The sequence below is a fragment of the Mercurialis annua genome, linkage group LG1-X, assembly GCF_937616625.2.
Source record: "Mercurialis annua linkage group LG1-X, ddMerAnnu1.2, whole genome shotgun sequence".
Classification (NCBI taxonomy): domain Eukaryota; kingdom Viridiplantae; phylum Streptophyta; class Magnoliopsida; order Malpighiales; family Euphorbiaceae; genus Mercurialis; species Mercurialis annua.
The window spans coordinates 70,861,982-70,881,932 of NC_065570.1; the positions used below are offsets into that span (position 1 = coordinate 70,861,982).

Consider the following 19,951-nt stretch of genomic DNA (forward strand, 5'->3'; position numbering starts at 1 on the left):
TGAACCAAACATGAACACCTTGTTCGCTAAACGAGCCGAACATAAACACTCCAAATCTCGGCTCGGCTCGGTTCATTTACACCCCTATACAGCAGCATCACTCAAAAAAGAAAAATAAAGGTGGAATATATATCATCTCAATCTCAATCCATATATGGTATATATGCATGTCTAGCTTTATCTTGGTCATTTAAATACCGATTATTGAGAAATGATTAATTGGCTTTTCATCCATGTTAAGGGTTGAGGGTTCAATAGGAAATTTAATGAAATTGAACCGTAATTTAAAATAATATACATTCTGAATGTAAATTACTCCCTCCGTTACATTTTAAAAATCTCATATTTCATTTTGAGATGTCTCATTTTAACAGTTATATATCTATTTTTATAAAAAACTTTTACATGAAATTTTTATTTTTATCCTTTTTAAAATCACATTGGAAGAACTAATATAAAAAATGCCACTATCATTAATAAAAACAACACACACAAAAATATGAAAAGACAAAGATGATAAATATTCTGTTAATTTTTGTGTAAAAACAAATGAGACGGAGTATAGTATTAACAATATTTTTAAAAACTCACCACTTTATAAAGTATTAAATTACTGTGCTAAATAATTTTTTATGGTTGATTTTTATTAGCTAATAGATTGAAAAATATCGACTTTCTATTTTTTTTCAATAGCACCATAACTTTATAATTTCATCACTTTTACCCTATTTTATATTTTTAACTTTTAATAGCGCCTAAATTTGAAAAAGTAGACAATTTTATTAATATAAGGATAAAAATATTCAAAATAACTAAAGGGTTATATCATATTTTCTCCTACTTGGACAAATTCAAATAGGTCTTTTATCTTTAAAAAATTCAAATAAATCCTAAATAAATATTTAGTTAGATATATAATTAAATATTTTTTTAAGTTTTATTAAAAATTAAATAAATTAAAAACTGACATGTGTCAACACCTCCGACTCCGAATCCATCACCTTCTTCGTTGGACCCGCCACACCCGCCGCCGCTCGTCCTCCCATGGAAGAGGACTAGAACTTGACGAGCGGACTTTGCTCGTCCTCCCATAGAGGACGGCGGCAGGTCCGAGGGCAGGCCGACAGTGGTCGAGGGAGACAGTAACGGAGTTGGAAATATTTTTAATTAATTTATATTAAATAATTGAAAGTTTTATTATTTTTTTAAAATTGTGGAGAAGATGGTTTATTTGTGGTATATCATTAAATGTTTTTTTAGAATATATGCTGAATATGAAGGATTTATTTTAAATGCTATCCAAGTGAAAATAGTTCAATTTGATGATTTAGGGTGCAATTGAAAGTCAAAAATACGAAATATAAATTGATCGTTTTTAATGTTAAAGTGCTATTGAAAAAAAGTAGTCAATAATTTTTTAATCTATTAACCTTTTTATTATTGTCGCCTTTTATCTTTCAAATTTGAAAGAGAATTATATTTAAAACTATTATTTGCACCATTAAGATCCATTTCTTGAAAAGGAGAAGACATTAATGTTAAAAGTAAAACTGTTGCTTTCAGCCTTTCACCCATAAAAATTCTAGGATATTGATATACAAAATTATTCATTTCCAAAAAAAAATAACATCCTCGTCCCTTGAATAATGTTTCCTTCCATCATTTTAGGCAAAATCGGTTAAACACTTAAACCTGTATATTTGGACTACATTGGAATCAAGCACTTTCAGTTTAGATATTCATATCCTATGAACTAGAAAATATTCATGTTGTGTAATACATATGTGATTAAAGAATAAGTAAAAGAGAGTCATCAAAATGCTAAAAGCCTAAAAGGGATTATTTTCCTCAGATTCATTTACAAGAAGTAGCTATATAAACATCTATATATATAGTATATACTATCAGGCCCGGCCTTAGGCCTAGGCCACTAAGGCCTAGGCGTAGGGCCTCAGAATTTTGATAGTACGAAGTTATTTATACTATTACTGCATATAAATATTTAATAGTACGAAGTCAAAGATATTATAACAATTCTTAATTCTTAAATATACACAACGGTAATTATATCACTTAAATCAGTTTGGTTAGCTATTATCTTAAACTTTATTAAATCTGTGCAACGACATTATTTAAAAACTCAAATAAAAATTACCTTAACAACTTTCAAATATTTTCTATTAATTTTATTTATTTTATTTATTCCCAATGCTTCTCTTGAAAACTTTAAAATCTCATAATTTTTATTTAGTTTCATTTTTTTTCCAAACCAATATTTCTAATTAATCATTATGTTTTTCCTTTTTAATTATTCATTCAGCTTATTTTGTTATTTTTGTTTATTTTAAAGAGTTTTAATTTTCTATTATTATAATTATGTTTTGAAATTTTTATATATTAATCTTAATGTTTGAAAAAATTTAATATTTAATGTGTATATATTTTACCGCCTAGGGCCTCATCCTGTTTAAGGCCGGCCCTGAATACTATGAATGCTAAGAAGAAGAAAAAGCCAAAATATATACACGATGTCCTATGAACGTAAAACTTATAACTTATAATGTTTAATCATTCAAGAATATTATTTTTATGGCTATTTCGTTTATGGCCTACATTTTTAAATTTGTCAATTTTAAGCGATTTTTCAATTTTTAATTTCAATTATAATAATTTGTTTATATTGAAGTGGAAAAAAATTCAAATTAACCTTCATATTGTTCAAATTTGTTTTTTTATCACTACAAAGTACAAATTTCAAACATAAAGCAAAATGAATGGAATATAAACATTTTTTCACTCTAACTGTAACGAATAGTTATAACTGAAACTGAAAATTGAAAAATGGACTAAAATTAAACCATAAACTAAAACAGTTAAAAAAATAGAATATTTTTGAACGATTAAGCCAACTTATAATCACATTTGTTCAAAATATACCTAACAATGTCAGAATACTCTTCCCGGCTTATATAACCATCTCCGTTTGCATCAGCATGATGAAGTGATCGCCAGACTCGCCAGCCTGAAAAACGAGAGCCAAGCTTGTTGAATAGGTCCTTGAGCTCTTGCTTGCTGAGACGGCCATCGTGGTTAGTGTCGTGGTTCGTAAACATATTCAGTAATTGATCTTCTTTGTAAGGCACACCGAAACCTTTGTTCTTCTGTGTAAAAGCCCTAGGGCACTCTTTACTTATTCCTCTGTGTGGTACTGGTAACAAATCCATGTCTTTTGATTTTGATTCTCTGGTGCTTCTAATGTAGTGTTTGCTAGAGAAGGTTTTTATAGACCTTCTTCGTTTTAACCTAATTTCTTTGACCATGCGATTAGATTATTGAGAATTCTTTTGTTTTTTTTAGAGAAAATGATTTTATATATCTATAATTTTAACTTTTTTTTTGACAAATATGTTCCTAAAAAATCTTGGACAGTTTGATTCGTTAATAGACGAATTGAAACTGTTATATCTAAACTCTAATTTAGTCAAAATTGTGGAGTTTTTTTTTTTCACAACTTGACTAATCAAGTAAATTTACATAAGCAAATAAAGTCAGATATTTTCATTTTTATTTACAAAATTAACTGATTAAATTGTCATTTTTTAATGAATTTATATGTCAAGACGGTTAAAGTTGTAAATATATATAAAATTATTTTGACCTTTTTAACGGCTTAGTGGGTAAAAGAAGTCAAATATTTATAATTTTTTAGAAATTTTTCCAATTCAATTTTATAAATCTATCCAATTTTTGTTTCAAATCAATTTAATCATCCCTATTAGTGGGGGTCTCCCATTTTTATTCTTCATTCACGTGGATAAGAAGGGGATGGAGAATATAGTTCATTCACGTGGATAAGAAGGGGATGGAGAATATAGTCTCCATATCATGGGGATCCCCATTTATGTTTTTATGAAGACTCGATGTATATACATCTAACAAATGATAGTTAAATGACTTAATATCTAAAATATCCTCACCTTTTCGATTTTATTTATTTATATTTGCAGCTTTTAAAAATCGTCTATTTTATACTATATTTTCATATTGGAGTTTTTCTACTTGAAAAAGAATTCAAATGTTCTTCACGTCATTTTTCCAATTAATGCGTTTGCAATATTAAAATATCTAATGATAAAAAATAATTACAAATCTCAAACATTCGTTTACTTGTTATTTACTTGTTGTAAAATAAAATGGCCTAACTATGCGTTAGTTTGTTTTAGATTTTACATTTGAGTTATTTGAAAATATGAAAAATTTATTATCAAGATCCGATTCATAGTGATCACTCTCATATGAGTGAACTCCGCAATCTAAAAACACTAAAATATAAAAGCCAGTTATTGCCTATTGAGAGGCCCAAAATTAAATATTTGTATGGTACGATTCATGATTTATTATATTTGATAACCTATTTTTTTTACCTTTCCAACAATAGAAGGGCACCCGATCAAATTCGGCCAATAATCACCTTGTGGCCGATGATCGGATAATGTGGTAAAATTGGATATCCAGTAATCTGTCGACTATATAAATTATTGTTGTCCGGAATTAATTGGATTACTTCATAGTGAGAAAAACAAAAGTTCGATTATAAAAATGCAACAAACGGAATGTTGGTAATTATTTTATGAAAAATATATAATTCATGAGCCGTAAAAACTATTTAACCAAAGAAGTCCATTTTCATCGCTGCGTTAGTTCTCTTCCTTCTCTCGACTTTCTTGACCTCTCTTCTTGTTATCTCTCAGCTACTTCTCTTTTCTAATTCTTGATGTTTCATTCATGGTTAAGGTGACCCACAACACAACAAGTAACTTAACAAATAAATTGGCATTTTATTTGGAAGAATACGTGTGGAGAAGTTTTCAAGTAATTATGGACCAGACATATGTTTCTTTAGTAGAGTAGAATAAAGTAGTAACATAAGAAAAAGTAAAGCTAATCTGTCCCCATTTGTTAACTGCCATTCATTTGCTTCTACTGACTTTTCTTGTTTGATGCTAATTATCAAGAACTATAAGAGATTATGAGCAGTTTAAGTTTGTTTTAGGATTGCTTCAAAGAGAAGCTATATTGATTTGCTTGAGCTGCAGATTCAAATTCATGGTGCTACATGCATGCTCACTGATACTCTGCCTAATATTCACCAAACCACTAATTCAAGTCATTTAAGTTTAATCCAAAAGTAGTATATATACCAATTCATGCTCTTTCATAGAAAAGTAGAATTTTTCGTTACTTCAAAAATTCATATATGTATATATGTATACACATATATTTCTAAATATAATATAATTGTACGTGCAGTACTCATGCGACGATTCAATAAATAGATTAAAATTTTATGCACAATACAAGATAAAATGCAATAACCTACTCTTCTAATTCATCATGCTATCATTTTGTTTATTAAGACCAACATCCAAGATAAAACTTAAAAACATCAGTCTTCAAATTCAAACACTTCACAATTTTAAGAGTTCTGGAAAATCTTATGTTGAACACTACAAATAGCAGATAGTGGATCATTTCATCGTCTACCAGCATTTTTATGGGCTCAAACTGAATAGAGGCCCGGCCCATATATAACTTAAGCTACTAGAGAGTTACAGTCACGCGTTTTGTTTTCAATTAGATTAGCACGCTCTAACTTATTGGATGTTACTAATTTATCCTCACTAGCCAGTATTATTATCATTTCTCAACACGCGCATAAATCGAACTCTCCGTCCGGTTCGATTCTAATCTCTTTTCTTTCTCAAAACTCAAAACCATGGAACCGTCTAAACCCACAAACCCTCTCTTATCTCTTTCCACATTTATTCACCAGAATTGTCTCCGGCTCGGCGCCGATTTTTCTACTCGGCTCGATGAGACCACTCGAGCCATAGCCAGCAATCTTTCGCCGGTTCTAGGAGCCAGAAGGCTTCATGCAACGCCGTTTTTTGCTTCTGTTTCACAGCAGCCGAAACAAGGCGCTGCTGCAGCAGCTGCAGCTGCAACTCTGAGCTCAGAGCACGTGGCGAAAACGCTGTCCGGTACTTGTGTTTATACGGTGAGCAATTCGAATAACGAGTTCGTGCTAATTTCTGATCCTGATGGAGCCAAGTCTATTAGCTTGCTCTGCTTTCGCCATGAAGACGCCGAAGCTTTTCTCGCTCAAGTTAGTTATAATATACATTGCTATTTTTTTTCTCCTTCAGATTAGTTTATTGTGATAATTAGTTTTGCTTGTTACTGTTTTTGTAACTGAGTAATAGGTTCGGTTGAGAAGAAGGGAATTGCGGAGTCAGGCTAAGATTGTGCCTATTACTCTTGATCAGGTAACTAATTTCAGCTTGATTTTTATTAAAACAATTATTCTTATAGTTTTTTTTTTATGTTTATTATTTTTCAAATTTAAGCTATAGAAAGATTTCATTTTATAAGGCATTGGCTTCTAATTTTTCTATATACATGATTTTCTTTAAAAAATTTAATCAGGTACTGTGCAAAATTATTCTTTGTTTTTGTAGTTTAGAAGAGCTTGTTCTATGCTCTTCAATTCGTGCAAAATTAATCTATTCCGTTCGTATTTTCTTGAGTTGTTTTAGTATTAATGTGTGACCTTAATTCTTGTATTTAGACTCAGTTTTTCTTTTCCTAGGTGTATATGTTGAAGGTTGAGGGAATTGCATTTCGGTTTCTACCTGATCCAGTTCAAATAAAGAATGCCTTAGAGGTCAGTTGTCACGCCTCAGTCAGATATGCGTTAAGTTTAAGACATTCCTCATTGTATAAAGTGGTTATAGTAGGTACCTGTACAAGTTTCGATTTAAGTTTCTTACTTAGTTGCTTCCTCATCCTATAACGGTCTTGATTTTCTAGGCCTTGTTTGGAACGAATCCTATGCACTGATTTTAGCAAAATGGTATCAAGACGGGCATACTTTCATTTCTTTTAATATTCCTTGCTTTTTATAAGCTAAACAAATTGAAATTTAGCAGCTAAGAACTTTTGAGACATGATTTTCATTTCATCTGAATTCATGCATTTTATACTTTTCTAAAAAGCTAGAGTTTGTCAATTATAGGTGTCCCTTATAAATTTTGATGGATTCTTAAACATTCACTGCCCTAAGAGTTCTTATATCCATATAATTTGCACAACAAATGGACACAATTAGGACTTAGGAGGGTATTTGTTATGTAGGAATAAGATAATACCTCATAAGGTTTGCTTGTCATTTGCATTGTGGTAGGAAGAACCTCTAACGTAAATATAGCTATGCCGTTCTGCTAGGATTTATTAAATGGTGCTACTAAAGCAATTCATTTATGTTCATATTGTTCACGCCGTGTCCCTTAAAACTTTGCATTGTGTTATGTGTACAACTTATGGACACAAATCGGAGGATATTGATGAAGGAACAAGATAATACCTCATGAGGTTTGCATGTCATTTGCATTATTATAGGAAGAACCTCTGACCAAAAGATACTAATGTCTTTCTGCTAGAATTTATTAAATTGTTCTAGTAAGCAATTCATTTATGTTGATTTTTTGCATGAAATATTCGCATTTGTTTTTTTGTTTTTTACTCTGAACTGAAATAGAGCAATTTTATGATTCTATTTCATGTTTATCAGCTGAAAGCTACTGCCACTAAGGGTGGGTTTGATGGAGTTCCTGTATTTCAGGTATGATTTGCAACCAAGTAATGACCTTATTGTTAGAGTTGGATCAGATTCCTCGTGTATATGCTCATTCATAGAAATTTGTACAAGGACATTCATAATGTAGTTTGAAACTAATGTTGTGCCAAATTAATTGTGTAACATGTACTCTCTGCCGGCAGTCAGACCTGCTAGTTGTGAAGAAGAAAAACAAGCGTTACTGCCCAATATATTTCCAGAAGGTGTGTTTTAGTCATCAAGCTTCTGTTGATGCTACTGTGTATTCTCAAGGCACATAAGTATTAACTATGAATATATTAATTACTGGCTGTCTGCTTTGTGCTACACAGGAAGATATAGAAAAGGAACTGTCAAAAGTTTCAAAGGCATCAAGAGGGCCTGGTGTTTCCCAACATATAATGGTATTACATGGCTTCAGGGTTACACTGACATAAATACATGCTTGCCCACATAAATGTACACTCACAAATAGCTGCATGTTAGCTTGCATGATGTTTTTGCATCTCATGCATGATATTGAAAATTTAGCTGCGGTTTCCTGTTCTTGGGAAGTGAATGAGAAACAAAAACGAAAAGAATTTCTATTCAAGCACCGATGAACTAAAAAAAAAAACAGAAAACCGTATTCTGGAATTGATGGCCAACAATTCAGTTTGAGTATTTTTTTGTTTTTCGAGCTGAACTTTCCTCCTTAAATTGAAAGAGTTTTTTTTTTCCTGTATGCCTCGTTGGGCTCGAATAACTTGCCTGCTCATTTCTTGCATTTCTAAGAGAGCAATCGACAAAATAAAGAGATATTTTAGCTTGATGTAAAGCCCATTATGTTGATAGCCCATCCATGTTATCGTAAAATGTGTCTTCAAGAATTAGTCTATGAATTTGCAGAAATACGCCTTTTAATTCAGTTTATTTGATCAGGTGGGAAGTTTGGAGGATGTTCTGAGGAAAATGGAGGTAATAATCTATTTAGACCCTCTATTGTCCATTAGTAAAATGATAATAAAACTGAAAATTGATTTTGCTTTTCCCCATTGATGTAGATCAGTGAGAAGAACTCAGGATGGGAAGATATGATATTCATTCCACCAGGCAAAAGCCACTCGCAGCACATTCAAGAGGTGGCTAATGTATAATTATTGCCAGCGTTACTCCAGCATACTCAAATCAAACGATCATAGAGCAGAAACGTTACATGCTTCCAGACTCATAAATTAAGCACAGGTTTGTCGTTATAACTAAACTAATTGCTTGTTTTTCCATTGTTATTTTCTGTGTGCATATAAAAATATCACAGTTAGAAATTATTTCAGGATGTAGTTTGGAGTAGCCCGGAGATATAAAGAAGAGATTCAACGTCAATTTGGAATAAGAGAATGGACTGGCATGCAATTCAGTTAAAAGAGGTATTGACTTGCAGGCATTAAATGCTAGGCTTATAGAAGCTTAGTGCACTGCTTGCACAGTGTCTGACTTTTGATGCTATGAATTTTAAAAATGCTATGATGGTTGTCTCACTTAGTTTTGTCACTTAATGAAATGGCAATGTAATTTTTACTTCCAAACTGAAAAAAAGGGGGGAAATTAACATATGGTGATCCATCTAATGGCAGCTTCAATACCACCCTGATTTATGTCACCTATTCGGGCTGTTCAAATTCAGTTGGTGATGGATTACTACTTTGAACAAGGATGGTCGTTTGAGTTTCATATCGGAAGAATATTGATAACTTGAACTTTTTGTTGTACGTTGGACCATTAAGTATTACGTCGTTAAAATTTTATAATCCAACTCAAACTGAATTTGAATTTGAGTAGTCCTAAAATTATAGATTCGAGCATAACATTATCTTGGATTTTAATAAATATTAGAAATAAAAAAGATGATTGTTTCATTTATCTAATCGATTCTACAAATGTAAATTACATAACATCAGAGTATAGTTTCAGACAGATCCAAAGATAAATCTTAACGGTATGATATGGTTGGTTGATAATTGGGGATCATACAACACCTTCCGTCTGTCAACGGGGTTAGCAATGTCAATGATTTAATGTGCAATCAAACTTGAGAAACCATTGCCTAGTTCTGTTGTTCATGTTAATGTAAATCCAAAATTTACATAATGAATTCCATATTCTCAGAATAGAAGCAGATTACCTCATTTTCACGAATATGGACATGATACTTCAAAGTCCTTTTCCGTTACACTAATATGATCAGTTAAGTATTTATGATTCTGGCAATGTGTCTATCGACGTGTATAATGCTTGCTTTGTGGTCATTTTTACAGTCACTGCATAGTGAAGCCTATTTTCAGAAATACTTATATGAACTCAATTCACCATTATGAGAATCATTCATTTATTATTTGTATATGATGATGTAATTAACTCGTCAATAAATATCATATCGATTAATGATATATTAATTAATTTGAATATTTTTTATTAATTGATTATTATATTTAATAATATTATGTGTCGTTTTATTAATGAAAGCAACAATATGATTATGGGTACAGAGAACTGTAATTTTTTTAAAAAAAATAGGACGTGGGTATGATGGAGACACATCAATTTTTTAAAAAATATATTTATTTACTCGTATGAAAGTGAATAAAACTTTTAATTTTGAATTATAGTATACAAATAGAAGAACTAGAAGAAATGAGTAAACAAATGATGATTTGAAGAGTTTATAGACTGCTACTGTGTTGTAGCATGTTTGATTGTTACCACTGATTTGTATTGTAGGCATGTTTTTTTATTCTAATTAGAATTAGGGTTGCTATAGTCTATTGTCTTATTGGGTACCGGTCTTGAGCCTATTTACATGCGGTTCTTATAAAAAAATATATACTGAAAATAGATTTCAAATTAACAAAAATAAGTCTGAAGTGTCCATTCTCTTTGAAGAGTCAAAAGTGTCGGGACATGGAATTTTCTATACCGGGTGTGTACCCCGGAGTTTCCCCCTAGATACAGACACGGGATTTACCGAGTCGGTGTGTCATAGAAAATTCATAATTTTACTTGATAAATTAGGTTCATATTAGATTTTCTCTCATTTCTCTCATCATCAATAAAATTTGATATGTTTGGAAACATTATGATAGTTTACCATACTAAAGACTTTGAGTCGTGTAAAACATGATTAAAAATCATTTTTAATGAGTTGTGAAATACTGATACCTGACCTAAACCCCTTTTTTTAACATCATCAGTCCAGATTCTTTTAGGGCTAAAAAACTGTATCAGATTATGATTAAAAATTAGAAATAAGAAAAATAATTTCCAAACGGACAAAAGGGACATTTTATTGCATGTAAGAAGTTGATGGCCCAACCAAATAGTTGTTGGCTGGCCTGCTTGGCTGCTAATTCTAAAGATTCTTAGCGTACATACCAAAGCTTGCTTCATCAAATACTGTAATTACATCTCTGTCCTTAATACTTTATTTATTTGTTTTTCTTTTAGGCACCCATAAAAATGCTTATTAATTTTCTTTCTACTACCACTCTCAATTTTTGTCAAATTTATAGCAATCTATGAACCAATCTCAAACACCTAGCTTGGTTTAAAATAGCCCTAATCTGTCTTAATAGGAATGAAGTAATTTAGCAAATTAACATGTAGGTTGAGATGTTGATGATACATTAATCCATGTTTTAATTATTTTTACCTATAGACAGTAATCCTTTTTAGGTTTAAAGTTAAGAAGTCAAAAGTTAGGAACCACATTTTTATTAGTGGGGCATATTTTTTAGATCAACCAAAACTAAACTACATATAATTAAGTGGTCCAATTAAATTTTAATCTCTAAAAAAGGAACTTAAAGAAGGGTAGATTAGGAATTTTGAATAGATAATCTAGAATTATTTTGCACCAACATGATGGCAAAGAAGCAAAGCTTTATTTCTTCTGGCCCTTTTGTGTTCAATGCAAGTAAATCAAAAAACCACTATATGAATGCCACATGGAACTTGCTAAATGGTCTCAAATCATTTGAAAATTGAAATTCACTCTAATTTTTTTTTTTTGCTCTCTTAATCCTCTAACCACTATATATGTATACTCCTAATCCCTTGAAAAATAGTCTAATCTTCATGATTAATTACTACAATTAAATTAAAAATCAAAGGAAGTGGTTAATATATATATGTAAAGCAAAGTCCCTTTTTAAGGTATCATTATTTCAAAATATGGGTGAAGGACTCATGAGTCTTCAAAAGATAGTAAAAAACCCTCCTTCAAAAGCATTAGTCATTAGAATCAATTTGGTTTTTCTTGCTTTTTTTCTTGTTGTCTATGCTTCTCTTCTTCTCCGGCCATCTTCTTCAGTATATTTTGATAATGCAGCCTCACTTGTTCGGTGCTCATTGCGCGAGTGCCATCACAAGGTAAGGTGAGCCTCATCACATTTTTTTCAGAAAATAAATCATTTATAGCTTAAATGCAACTAAAATGATTATAAATTATAGCTATTTTGTTAGTTTTACAATTCGAGACATGAACTTTTTTTTTTGCAATTAGAATCATGTGCATTGAAACACTGATCAATAAGGTGAGTTTTGACGTTCACGTAAATACAAATTGATCGGATTTTCAATTGTGATTTGAATTATAGAAAATGAAAGTTTGTGTTTCTAATTTTAAAAATTTTAAATTTTGCTTTTGTTGACTATCCATTTGGTTAATCTTGAATTTTGTAGATGGAAAATGGTGTTAAGATGAAAGCAGTATTGGAAGAGACTCCATCCCACACACTAAAGCCAAGAGGATTAAACATTACCAAGATTGAAGTACCAAGTTTCGTAAATGAAATAATAGGCAAAGGAATCAGAATGAAGAAGATTGGAATGATCAATATGGAAGAAAATGATGTGAGTGATTGGAGAAATATCAAAGGACAGACAATTATACCAATTCATTTTGAAAAAGTATCAGAAAATTTCAAATGGGAAGATTTATTTCCTGAATGGATTGATGAAGAAGAAGAACTTGAAGGTACATCTTGTCCTGAAATACCAATGCCAGATTTTAGGGTTTATGATGATATGGACATAATAGTGGCTAACTTGCCATGCAAGTATCCTCAAAAATTGTGGAACAGAGAGGTGTTTAGGCTTCAAGTTCATCTTGCAGCAGCAAATTTGGCGGTGAAAAGAGGGAGGAAGAATATTAAATTAGTGTTTTGGAGTAAATGCAGGCCAATGCTTGAGCTATTTAGATGTGATGACTTGAAAAAACAAGAAGGTGATTGGTGGTTCTATGAGCCAGAAATGTCAAGGCTTCAACAAAAACTTTCATTGCCTGTTGGTTCTTGCAAGCTTTCTTTGCCTTTATGGGCACAAGGTATGTCTTACCGTTGGTTATTATTAGTACCAATTTATAATTTATATATACACATAATCAATTTATATTTTGATTTTGGTGATGAAAAATCATTATTTCTAAAATAAATTATTATTTAGTAGTCAAAATCAAATAATTTAAACTACGAAAATGAAATAAATAGACCTAAAAAAACTATGTTCCAAAAATGAGAAGCGCGCCAGGTAGGGGTCGAACCTACGACTTTCTGCTTAGGAAACAGACGCTCTATCCACTGAGCTACAGGCGCTTTTGTGTCAATCGGATGACTATGTAATAAGATATAATAAATAGGGAAAAAATGAGAAAGATGGGACAACTAACTTTTGAGAGTAGGTGATAGAGCTATGTGGACTCATCAACAACTTGAAGAAAATTGTTTGCTTGATATTGAAGGGATGTGGTAGTTTTACCTTTTAATTTTTTATGGCTGTCTTTTCTAAATGTTTATAATTAAAATGATGATATCCTTATGTACTTTTTTAAGTTGCAATTAGCAATTGCTATATAGTATTTTAAAAATCAAATCGGTCTGATCTTCACCATTTAACTAGTTCGATCATTTAAGAACAAAAATATATTTAAAATTGGATACATATATAAAATTTCAACTTAGAGATTAAATGAAAGTTGAAAAATTAATCACATTGTAACTAGTAAATAAAGAAACAAACTATTTTTACAGTTTAATTTGCTCAATAACTTTTTATTTTTGCAGATTATTTTTATTCAAAGAAATAGAACCGTATTTCTACTTTTAGTGATGAATTGAACTGAAAATTAAGGTCGAACCGGCTAGTCCAGTTCGATTCTTAAAATACTGATTTAGACAGTAGTGTACTAAATCACTAATTACATTCTTGGTATGCGTTAATTAAATCCTTACATTTATCATTGATTTACAGGAATTGACAAAATCTTTGATGTGTCAAAGATTCAATCTACAACAAAGACAACCAAACGACAAGCTTATGTCACCGTCTTACATTCCTCAGAATCGTACGTTTGCGGAGCCATAGGTCTGGCCCAAAGTCTTCGTCAAACAGACACTAAACGCGACCTAATCATTCTACTAGACAGCTCAATCTCCGAACACAAACAGCAAGCTCTCGCTCAAGCCGGATGGCAAATTCGAATCATCAAGCGAATCCGAAACCCTAGAGCCGAAAAAGATTCATATAACGAATATAACTACAGCAAATTCAGACTATGGCAGCTCACAGATTACGACAAACTCATATTCATCGATTCCGACATTATAGTTTTACGTAATCTCGACATATTATTTCACTTTCCTCAAATGTCCGCCACAGGAAATGATATATGGATCTTCAATTCGGGTATTATGGTAATCGAGCCGTCAAAATGTACATTTAAATATTTAATGGACCGTCGTAAAGATATTATTTCTTATAACGGAGGTGATCAAGGTTTTCTTAATGAAGTATTCGTATGGTGGCATAGACTACCAAGAAGAGTGAATTTTTTGAAGAATTTTTGGTCTAATACGACGCTCGAGGCTAGCGTGAAGAACGAGCTATTCGGAGCGGACCCGCCGAAGGTGTATTCAATACATTACTTGGGGTTGAAGCCATGGAATTGCTACAGAGATTATGATTGTAATTGGAATATTGGGGATCAAAGGGTTTATGCGAGTGACGTGGCACATAAAAGGTGGTGGAAATTTCATGATGGGATGGATGAGAAGTTGCAGAAATTTTGTGGGTTAAATGAGCAGAGGAAAATAGAATTGGATTGGGATAGAAGAATGGCTAGATTGGCTGGTTTTGGTGATGAACATTGGAAGATTAATATTACAGATCCTAGACGAAAACATTTGATTCACTAGAAGAATGTTGTTTCAGATTACTTAATTAGAATTTGTTTTTGTATCTATCTTTTGTGTTTCTGTAGAAAGTTATATGGAATGCTTCTCCATATAAGTTATTTTAAGTAATGGTATTTTTATGAGAGCTACATGATTTTTTTTCTTCCCAATTTCAATGTTCTTGAGAAATAATGAAATCTACTATTTTGTAAGGGGCCAAAGTTAAATTGTTCATCATTTTAAAGAGGAAGAATTACATCATTGGTGTCTGAATTTTTCATAATATGTTATTTTCGAGTCTAAATCTTTATTTTATAAAAATTATAATTTTTAAATTTGATGATATTACTTGTCGTTTTAATTTTATATATACAACTTACAAGCGTATCATCAATGACCGAGGGAGGGGTGGCATGGGATGACCATGGCCCCTCCAACATTCTAAATATTGCAAAAGCAGTCCTTAATTTCTTTTAATTTACAATTTGGCCCCTCTATTTTAAACTGTCTCCTTCATATAATATATATTGTAATTTGGCCTCAGTGATTCTCATTTTATTCATTGAAGTGATCAGTGTTGGAATAATTCTCCTATGTCCTGCCCCAAGCTTAATTTTGAAGAACATCAAAAAGGATTAAAAGTTAGAGAAGACTAAAAGTTATTTTTTGAAGACAAAGTACTATAGAAAGGTGAAATATCACAAGTAGTTTACCACTAAAGAGAACTTATCTATTAGTTATGATTCTATTCTTTTGGAAACTTGGTACCAACAAAAAAAAATGATAAGATAATTGCTACAACTTTGAAATTAAGCTATGGAGCTATGTGTATATATATATGTGAACTATAATGTAAATTGAGCATTAAGAAAATGAAATCATCCCTTCATTTACAAAATTTCTACAAAAATTATGCTTTAGCCAATGCCTAATTTAAGCTACACTTTTTATTTAACATAGAGTTCAAGGCAGCAAATAGCCAAATTATGCAAAAATTGCTGACTTTAATTTAATTATCTCTTGAATAATGAGCATCATAGCTTAATATTTCTGATGTTTGGTCGGGTTTTTGATATTTGGGTGCCTCAAAGGCACCCAAAAATCCAGTATAGTGCCTCTTCTGGAATTAATTCCAGAAGAGTGCCTGGGACCACCGGTTCCGCATTCTAGGAATGCGGAACAGGTGGTGTTCCGCATTCCTAGAATGCGGAACGCTTTAATCAGCTGATTAATTAATAATCAGCTGATTAAAGCGTGTTCCGCATTCTAGGAATGCGGAACACGCTTCCCCAATGATTGGGGAGACAGTTTTGTCTCCCCAATCATTGGGGCAGCAATGATTGGGCACTAAAATGCCCAATCATTGCTGATTATTAAATTTTTAAAAATAAAAAATTGTTTAAATAATTATAAACTAAAAATTAATATAAAATAATTTTATTTTATTTAACTAATGATTTTAACACAGACGATATTAACTAATGATTTTAACAGACGATACTGAATTTAACAAACGCTTATAAATAAACGACAAAATTTAACAGACGATATAAATATTTATTTTATTTAACTAATGATTATAACAGACACTGATAACAAAATAACAATTATAACACACGAATATAATATACATAATATAGTAAACATACAACATATACTAAAATACAAAAATCGATAAATAAAGAAAAATATGAAATCTAATCCTCATATCTACGAGTCCTCGGTCTCTGTACCCTCAAACCGTGAGTCTCTTGTCGGTGCCGCGAGCTGTCTGTGATCGAGTGAAACTGTCTGGGTACCGGAGGGCTCTCGCCGCTGTCGGAGGCGTCCTCGTCCTGAGCTGAATGCTGAACGTCTGCTGCTGGTGGTGCAGTACCGGTCTCCTCCTGTGTGGGCGGTAGAAGTCTAAAAGATGGAGGTGTGAGATCCGGTCGTGATAAAAGCTCCTCGTACGCCTCTGAACCGATCTCCGGACCGAATAACCATGACTCTGATAGTGTAAAATGTAGCTGTGATGGATCCTGGGCCTGGTGAGAAGAAGATGGCCGCGAATGTGACGTCGACGGCTGATCATCCGAAGGCATCGTGGGACGGTAACACTGATCGAAAGACGTGAACGGTTGAGCATCTGTATATGGCGCTGGACGGTAATACTGATCTGATGCAGCAAACGGCGGTGGTGTGGTCTGCTGAAACGGAGACGCCGGTGGTGTGGTCTGCCGGAACTGAGACGCCGGTGGTGTGGCCTGCTGGAACTGAGACGCCGGTGGTGTGCCCAGAGAAGTGGTATATGCTGTCTGTCCGTACGACGGCTCAAAAAACGGCATCGACGAAGGCGGGACCTGATACGATGATACCTGGGGTCCCTGAAATACAAAGTTAAAAACACAACATTTAAAATATATATTTAACTACGAGTTAAAAAAGCAATAAATTAAATTAGAAATGACATGAAACCTGTGGGAAATAGGTCTGATGCCACGGAGGCTGTGATGCTGAAGTGGAACCGTAGTACTGAGTCGGGCCATAGTACTCCCCCCGTCTGTCTGTAGTGGCTGTAGGATCGAAGTGGAAGTAGACCGGTGGGGGGATAGGGTCTGCCGGGCGCTCGCGAGGCGGGGCGGCTCTAGGCTGCCGTCTACGCGCTCCCCTGATGTGAGCCAGATCGATGGTCAGGGGAGGAAGAGGAGGTAGTACGTAAGCCGGAACTGCTGGCTCTGGTGGGGGCAGTGTGACGTCACGGCGCTCCTCTCCGTAAGCTAATTGAGAACTGCGTGCAGCAGTCCCAATCCTAGACGCACGCGCCTCTCTCTGAAGGGCGATCATCTCGAAAGTGTCGCGCTGTTTACATCAAAGAAACAAATTGTCAGTGTATACAATAATAAGAGAAATTTAATAATAAAATAAATACGTACACTCTGTCCGGCCGCTGCGCCCTCATGGGTAATCCAACGCCGGCTGCGGCTCCGAAACCACTCCATATACGCTGAATGGTAGTGAGGTGGACGCTGGAGCTGGTAACCCTGAACAACGTAAGCCGCTCTGTTGTTCCAAATCTGAATGTAATCTGAGAGCAGTTCATCAAAGTTGTAGCTCCCCTGATACTGGATGTTATGAAGGCGCCGATCTTGCATAGCAGGCAGGGGAATGGGCTGCTGTAAGCCGAACTGCTGCAGAACCCTATCCGGCTGGTGCCACTCCACGATGTGATAGTAGATCATTGGCACTCGGGCACGCCAAATATGTCGCCCTGTCAGGTACATCTGTGGGATGGACTGGAGAACGTCGTCGGAGTATGGCTGCCAAACGATCTGCGCACGTAAATTAAAAATTTAGTTAACATTTGTCAGGACGTTAGTTAAATTCAAAAAAAAAATTAAAACTTACATCGTTGTAACGCAGCCCGTCCAATAACAGTCTGAAGTGAGAAACTGAGTGTCTGGGAACTCGTGGTGTCCCCCGCTCCCGCTGTCTGGGACCCCCCCATCTGCACAAATTATTAAATTATATTTTAAGCGTACTGAAACACGTACAATTAAGATAACTTTATACGAAAAATGTACCTATCACCCAAAGGCAATCCCCCGGTGACGGTAAAGTCGGCCAAACGGGGTCGCAATGGCCTAAGTCGCTCGTAAGCCCAGAGCTGTAGAATCCAGGGTTGACATGCATCATCTCGTTCATGAACTTGTGAACCATACCAAATGATTCATACCAGCCACCGTAAACATCAGCTATTGCCTTTTCCTTTGCATTCCAGGTTCGTTTATACGGAGGCCTAACTCCAAGTTGTTGCCAAATTCCAGCTCTGAGGGTATCGATCCGTATATCACGTTGCAGCTTTACTTGACCCTTGATATAGTCTGCGATTGCAACAGACCCAAAATTCCGATGGTTTGGATCAGGTAACAGCTGATTGCACGTGTGCGGGCCAATATATTTTGTCAACGTCCACGTCTGAGTTGCTTGCAGAAGTGTAGCGCGCAGCCACCATTTACATACAGGGTTCTGCCTGCAAGCCAACACTATTGTCGAGTTGGTAGTCCGGCGACCCTTGAACTCTCTTCCCACCCCGACCGAATAAGTAGTCGCACAAGCTCGGACGGCATCGCGATTTGGGAATACCATCCCTACTCGGAATTCCATCCCAGGATCCCACATAATCTTTTCATCATCCTCCGGGGCGACGTCAAAGTCGCAAAGATCCGCCGTTCTTACATGCTCAGGAAGTTGCGACTCATATTGTGAATCTGCTCCTAAGTCTTCCTCGACATCCTCTTCGTTGCTGTCGTAGAAATCCTCTTCTTCCTCTTCTTCCTCTTCACCACTACCCCTCTCAGACCCGCTTGAATCACCTAAGACCAACTGATCTAGTAAAGTCTTGTTGCGAACCACGGCCTCGTATTCCACGTACAATTCCAAAATCTCGAGTTGCGGATACCGCACGACCTCGTTCAGAATTCCAAACACATGCTCGTTATTCTCCACAGAAAACAACGAGTACGACCGTATCGCACCCTCAACTATTCTTGGAAGCCGGAAGTAGATTTTTGAAATTTCTACTTCCCCGTCGGTAGAAACTGCTCTTCTACAAATATTTTGTAATTCCTCGAAACTCATTCTCTCGCTAAGCGCCATATTAACCGGACGACCCCCGTGGTATTCTATTCCACACGGAGAACTCACAATACGGCCATCACACCATATCAACAAAGATATATTTGGACTCGTCATTTCTAATTAATAAACAGCAAATTTTGACACCGTTATATTTAATATGCGAATTTCAAATTAATAGCGTTAACATATCAATTGTAATTACTGTTACTTTATGTCTAATATTTTTTTTATATATTATAAAATTAAATTAAACATATCCTAATATAATTTTATGCAATAACAATTTACAATTAATTTTTTTAACAATTAACAATATTTTAATAAACTATAATAATTTTTTTATATTATACATACATTTCTAAATAACTATTAGGCTAAGATAATATTTTTCTACATTATAAACTTTTTTATACATGTATTTCTAAATTATAATTAAAATTTAATATTTTTC

At 33.8% G+C, this 19,951-nt stretch overlaps 4 protein-coding genes and 1 non-coding gene across 8 annotated transcripts; 2 read left to right on the forward strand and 3 right to left on the reverse strand.

Moving 5' to 3' along the window:
• The first annotated feature begins 5,715 nt into the window (after positions 1-5,715).
• Positions 5,716-9,467, forward strand: LOC126665357 (protein TIC 22, chloroplastic). 3 transcript variants are annotated; one of them, XM_050358133.2, is made up of 10 exons: positions 5,719-6,166; positions 6,264-6,326; positions 6,650-6,724; positions 7,631-7,681; positions 7,840-7,899; positions 8,008-8,079; positions 8,597-8,632; positions 8,719-8,899; positions 8,989-9,081; positions 9,289-9,423. In XM_050358133.2, exons 1-8 carry the CDS (start codon positions 5,777-5,779, stop codon positions 8,809-8,811), a joined length of 840 nt encoding a protein of 279 aa, XP_050214090.1. In that variant the 5' UTR covers positions 5,719-5,776; the 3' UTR covers positions 8,812-8,899; positions 8,989-9,081; positions 9,289-9,423. The 3 variants fall into 3 exon arrangements, with proteins under 3 accessions (XP_050214091.1, XP_050214090.1, XP_050214089.1); XM_050358132.2 differs by having other exon boundaries at positions 8,989-9,423; XM_050358134.2 differs by lacking the exon at positions 6,650-6,724 and having other exon boundaries at positions 5,716-6,166; positions 8,989-9,467.
• A 2,288-nt stretch (positions 9,468-11,755) lies between these two features.
• On the forward strand, positions 11,756-15,050 carry LOC126665046 (UDP-glucuronate:xylan alpha-glucuronosyltransferase 2). 2 transcript variants are annotated; one of them, XM_050357727.2, is made up of 3 exons: positions 11,756-12,079; positions 12,392-13,034; positions 13,958-15,050. In XM_050357727.2, exons 1-3 carry the CDS (start codon positions 11,882-11,884, stop codon positions 14,899-14,901), a joined length of 1,785 nt encoding a protein of 594 aa, XP_050213684.1. In that variant the 5' UTR covers positions 11,756-11,881; the 3' UTR covers positions 14,902-15,050. The 2 variants fall into 2 exon arrangements, with proteins under 2 accessions (XP_050213684.1, XP_050213692.1); XM_050357735.2 differs by having other exon boundaries at positions 11,994-12,084.
• Positions 13,230-13,302, reverse strand: TRNAR-CCU (transfer RNA arginine (anticodon CCU)). Its single transcript has one exon. It is a non-coding gene; the product is annotated as a tRNA-Arg (tRNA).
• A 1,423-nt stretch (positions 15,051-16,473) lies between the features above and the next one.
• LOC126675724 (extensin-like) lies at positions 16,474-18,220 on the reverse strand. Its single transcript, XM_050370231.2, has 3 exons — positions 17,796-18,220; positions 17,338-17,721; positions 16,474-17,246 (listed from the first exon to the last, which is right to left on the reverse strand). Exons 1-3 carry the CDS (start codon positions 18,141-18,143, stop codon positions 16,578-16,580), a joined length of 1,401 nt encoding a protein of 466 aa, XP_050226188.2. The 5' UTR covers positions 18,144-18,220; the 3' UTR covers positions 16,474-16,577.
• A 206-nt stretch (positions 18,221-18,426) lies between these two features.
• On the reverse strand, positions 18,427-19,614 carry LOC130015248 (uncharacterized). The gene has a single exon (XM_056105016.1). The coding sequence runs from the start codon at positions 19,612-19,614 to the stop codon at positions 18,427-18,429; it is 1,188 nt and encodes a 395-aa protein (XP_055960991.1).
• Positions 19,615-19,951: the final 337 nt, after the last annotated feature.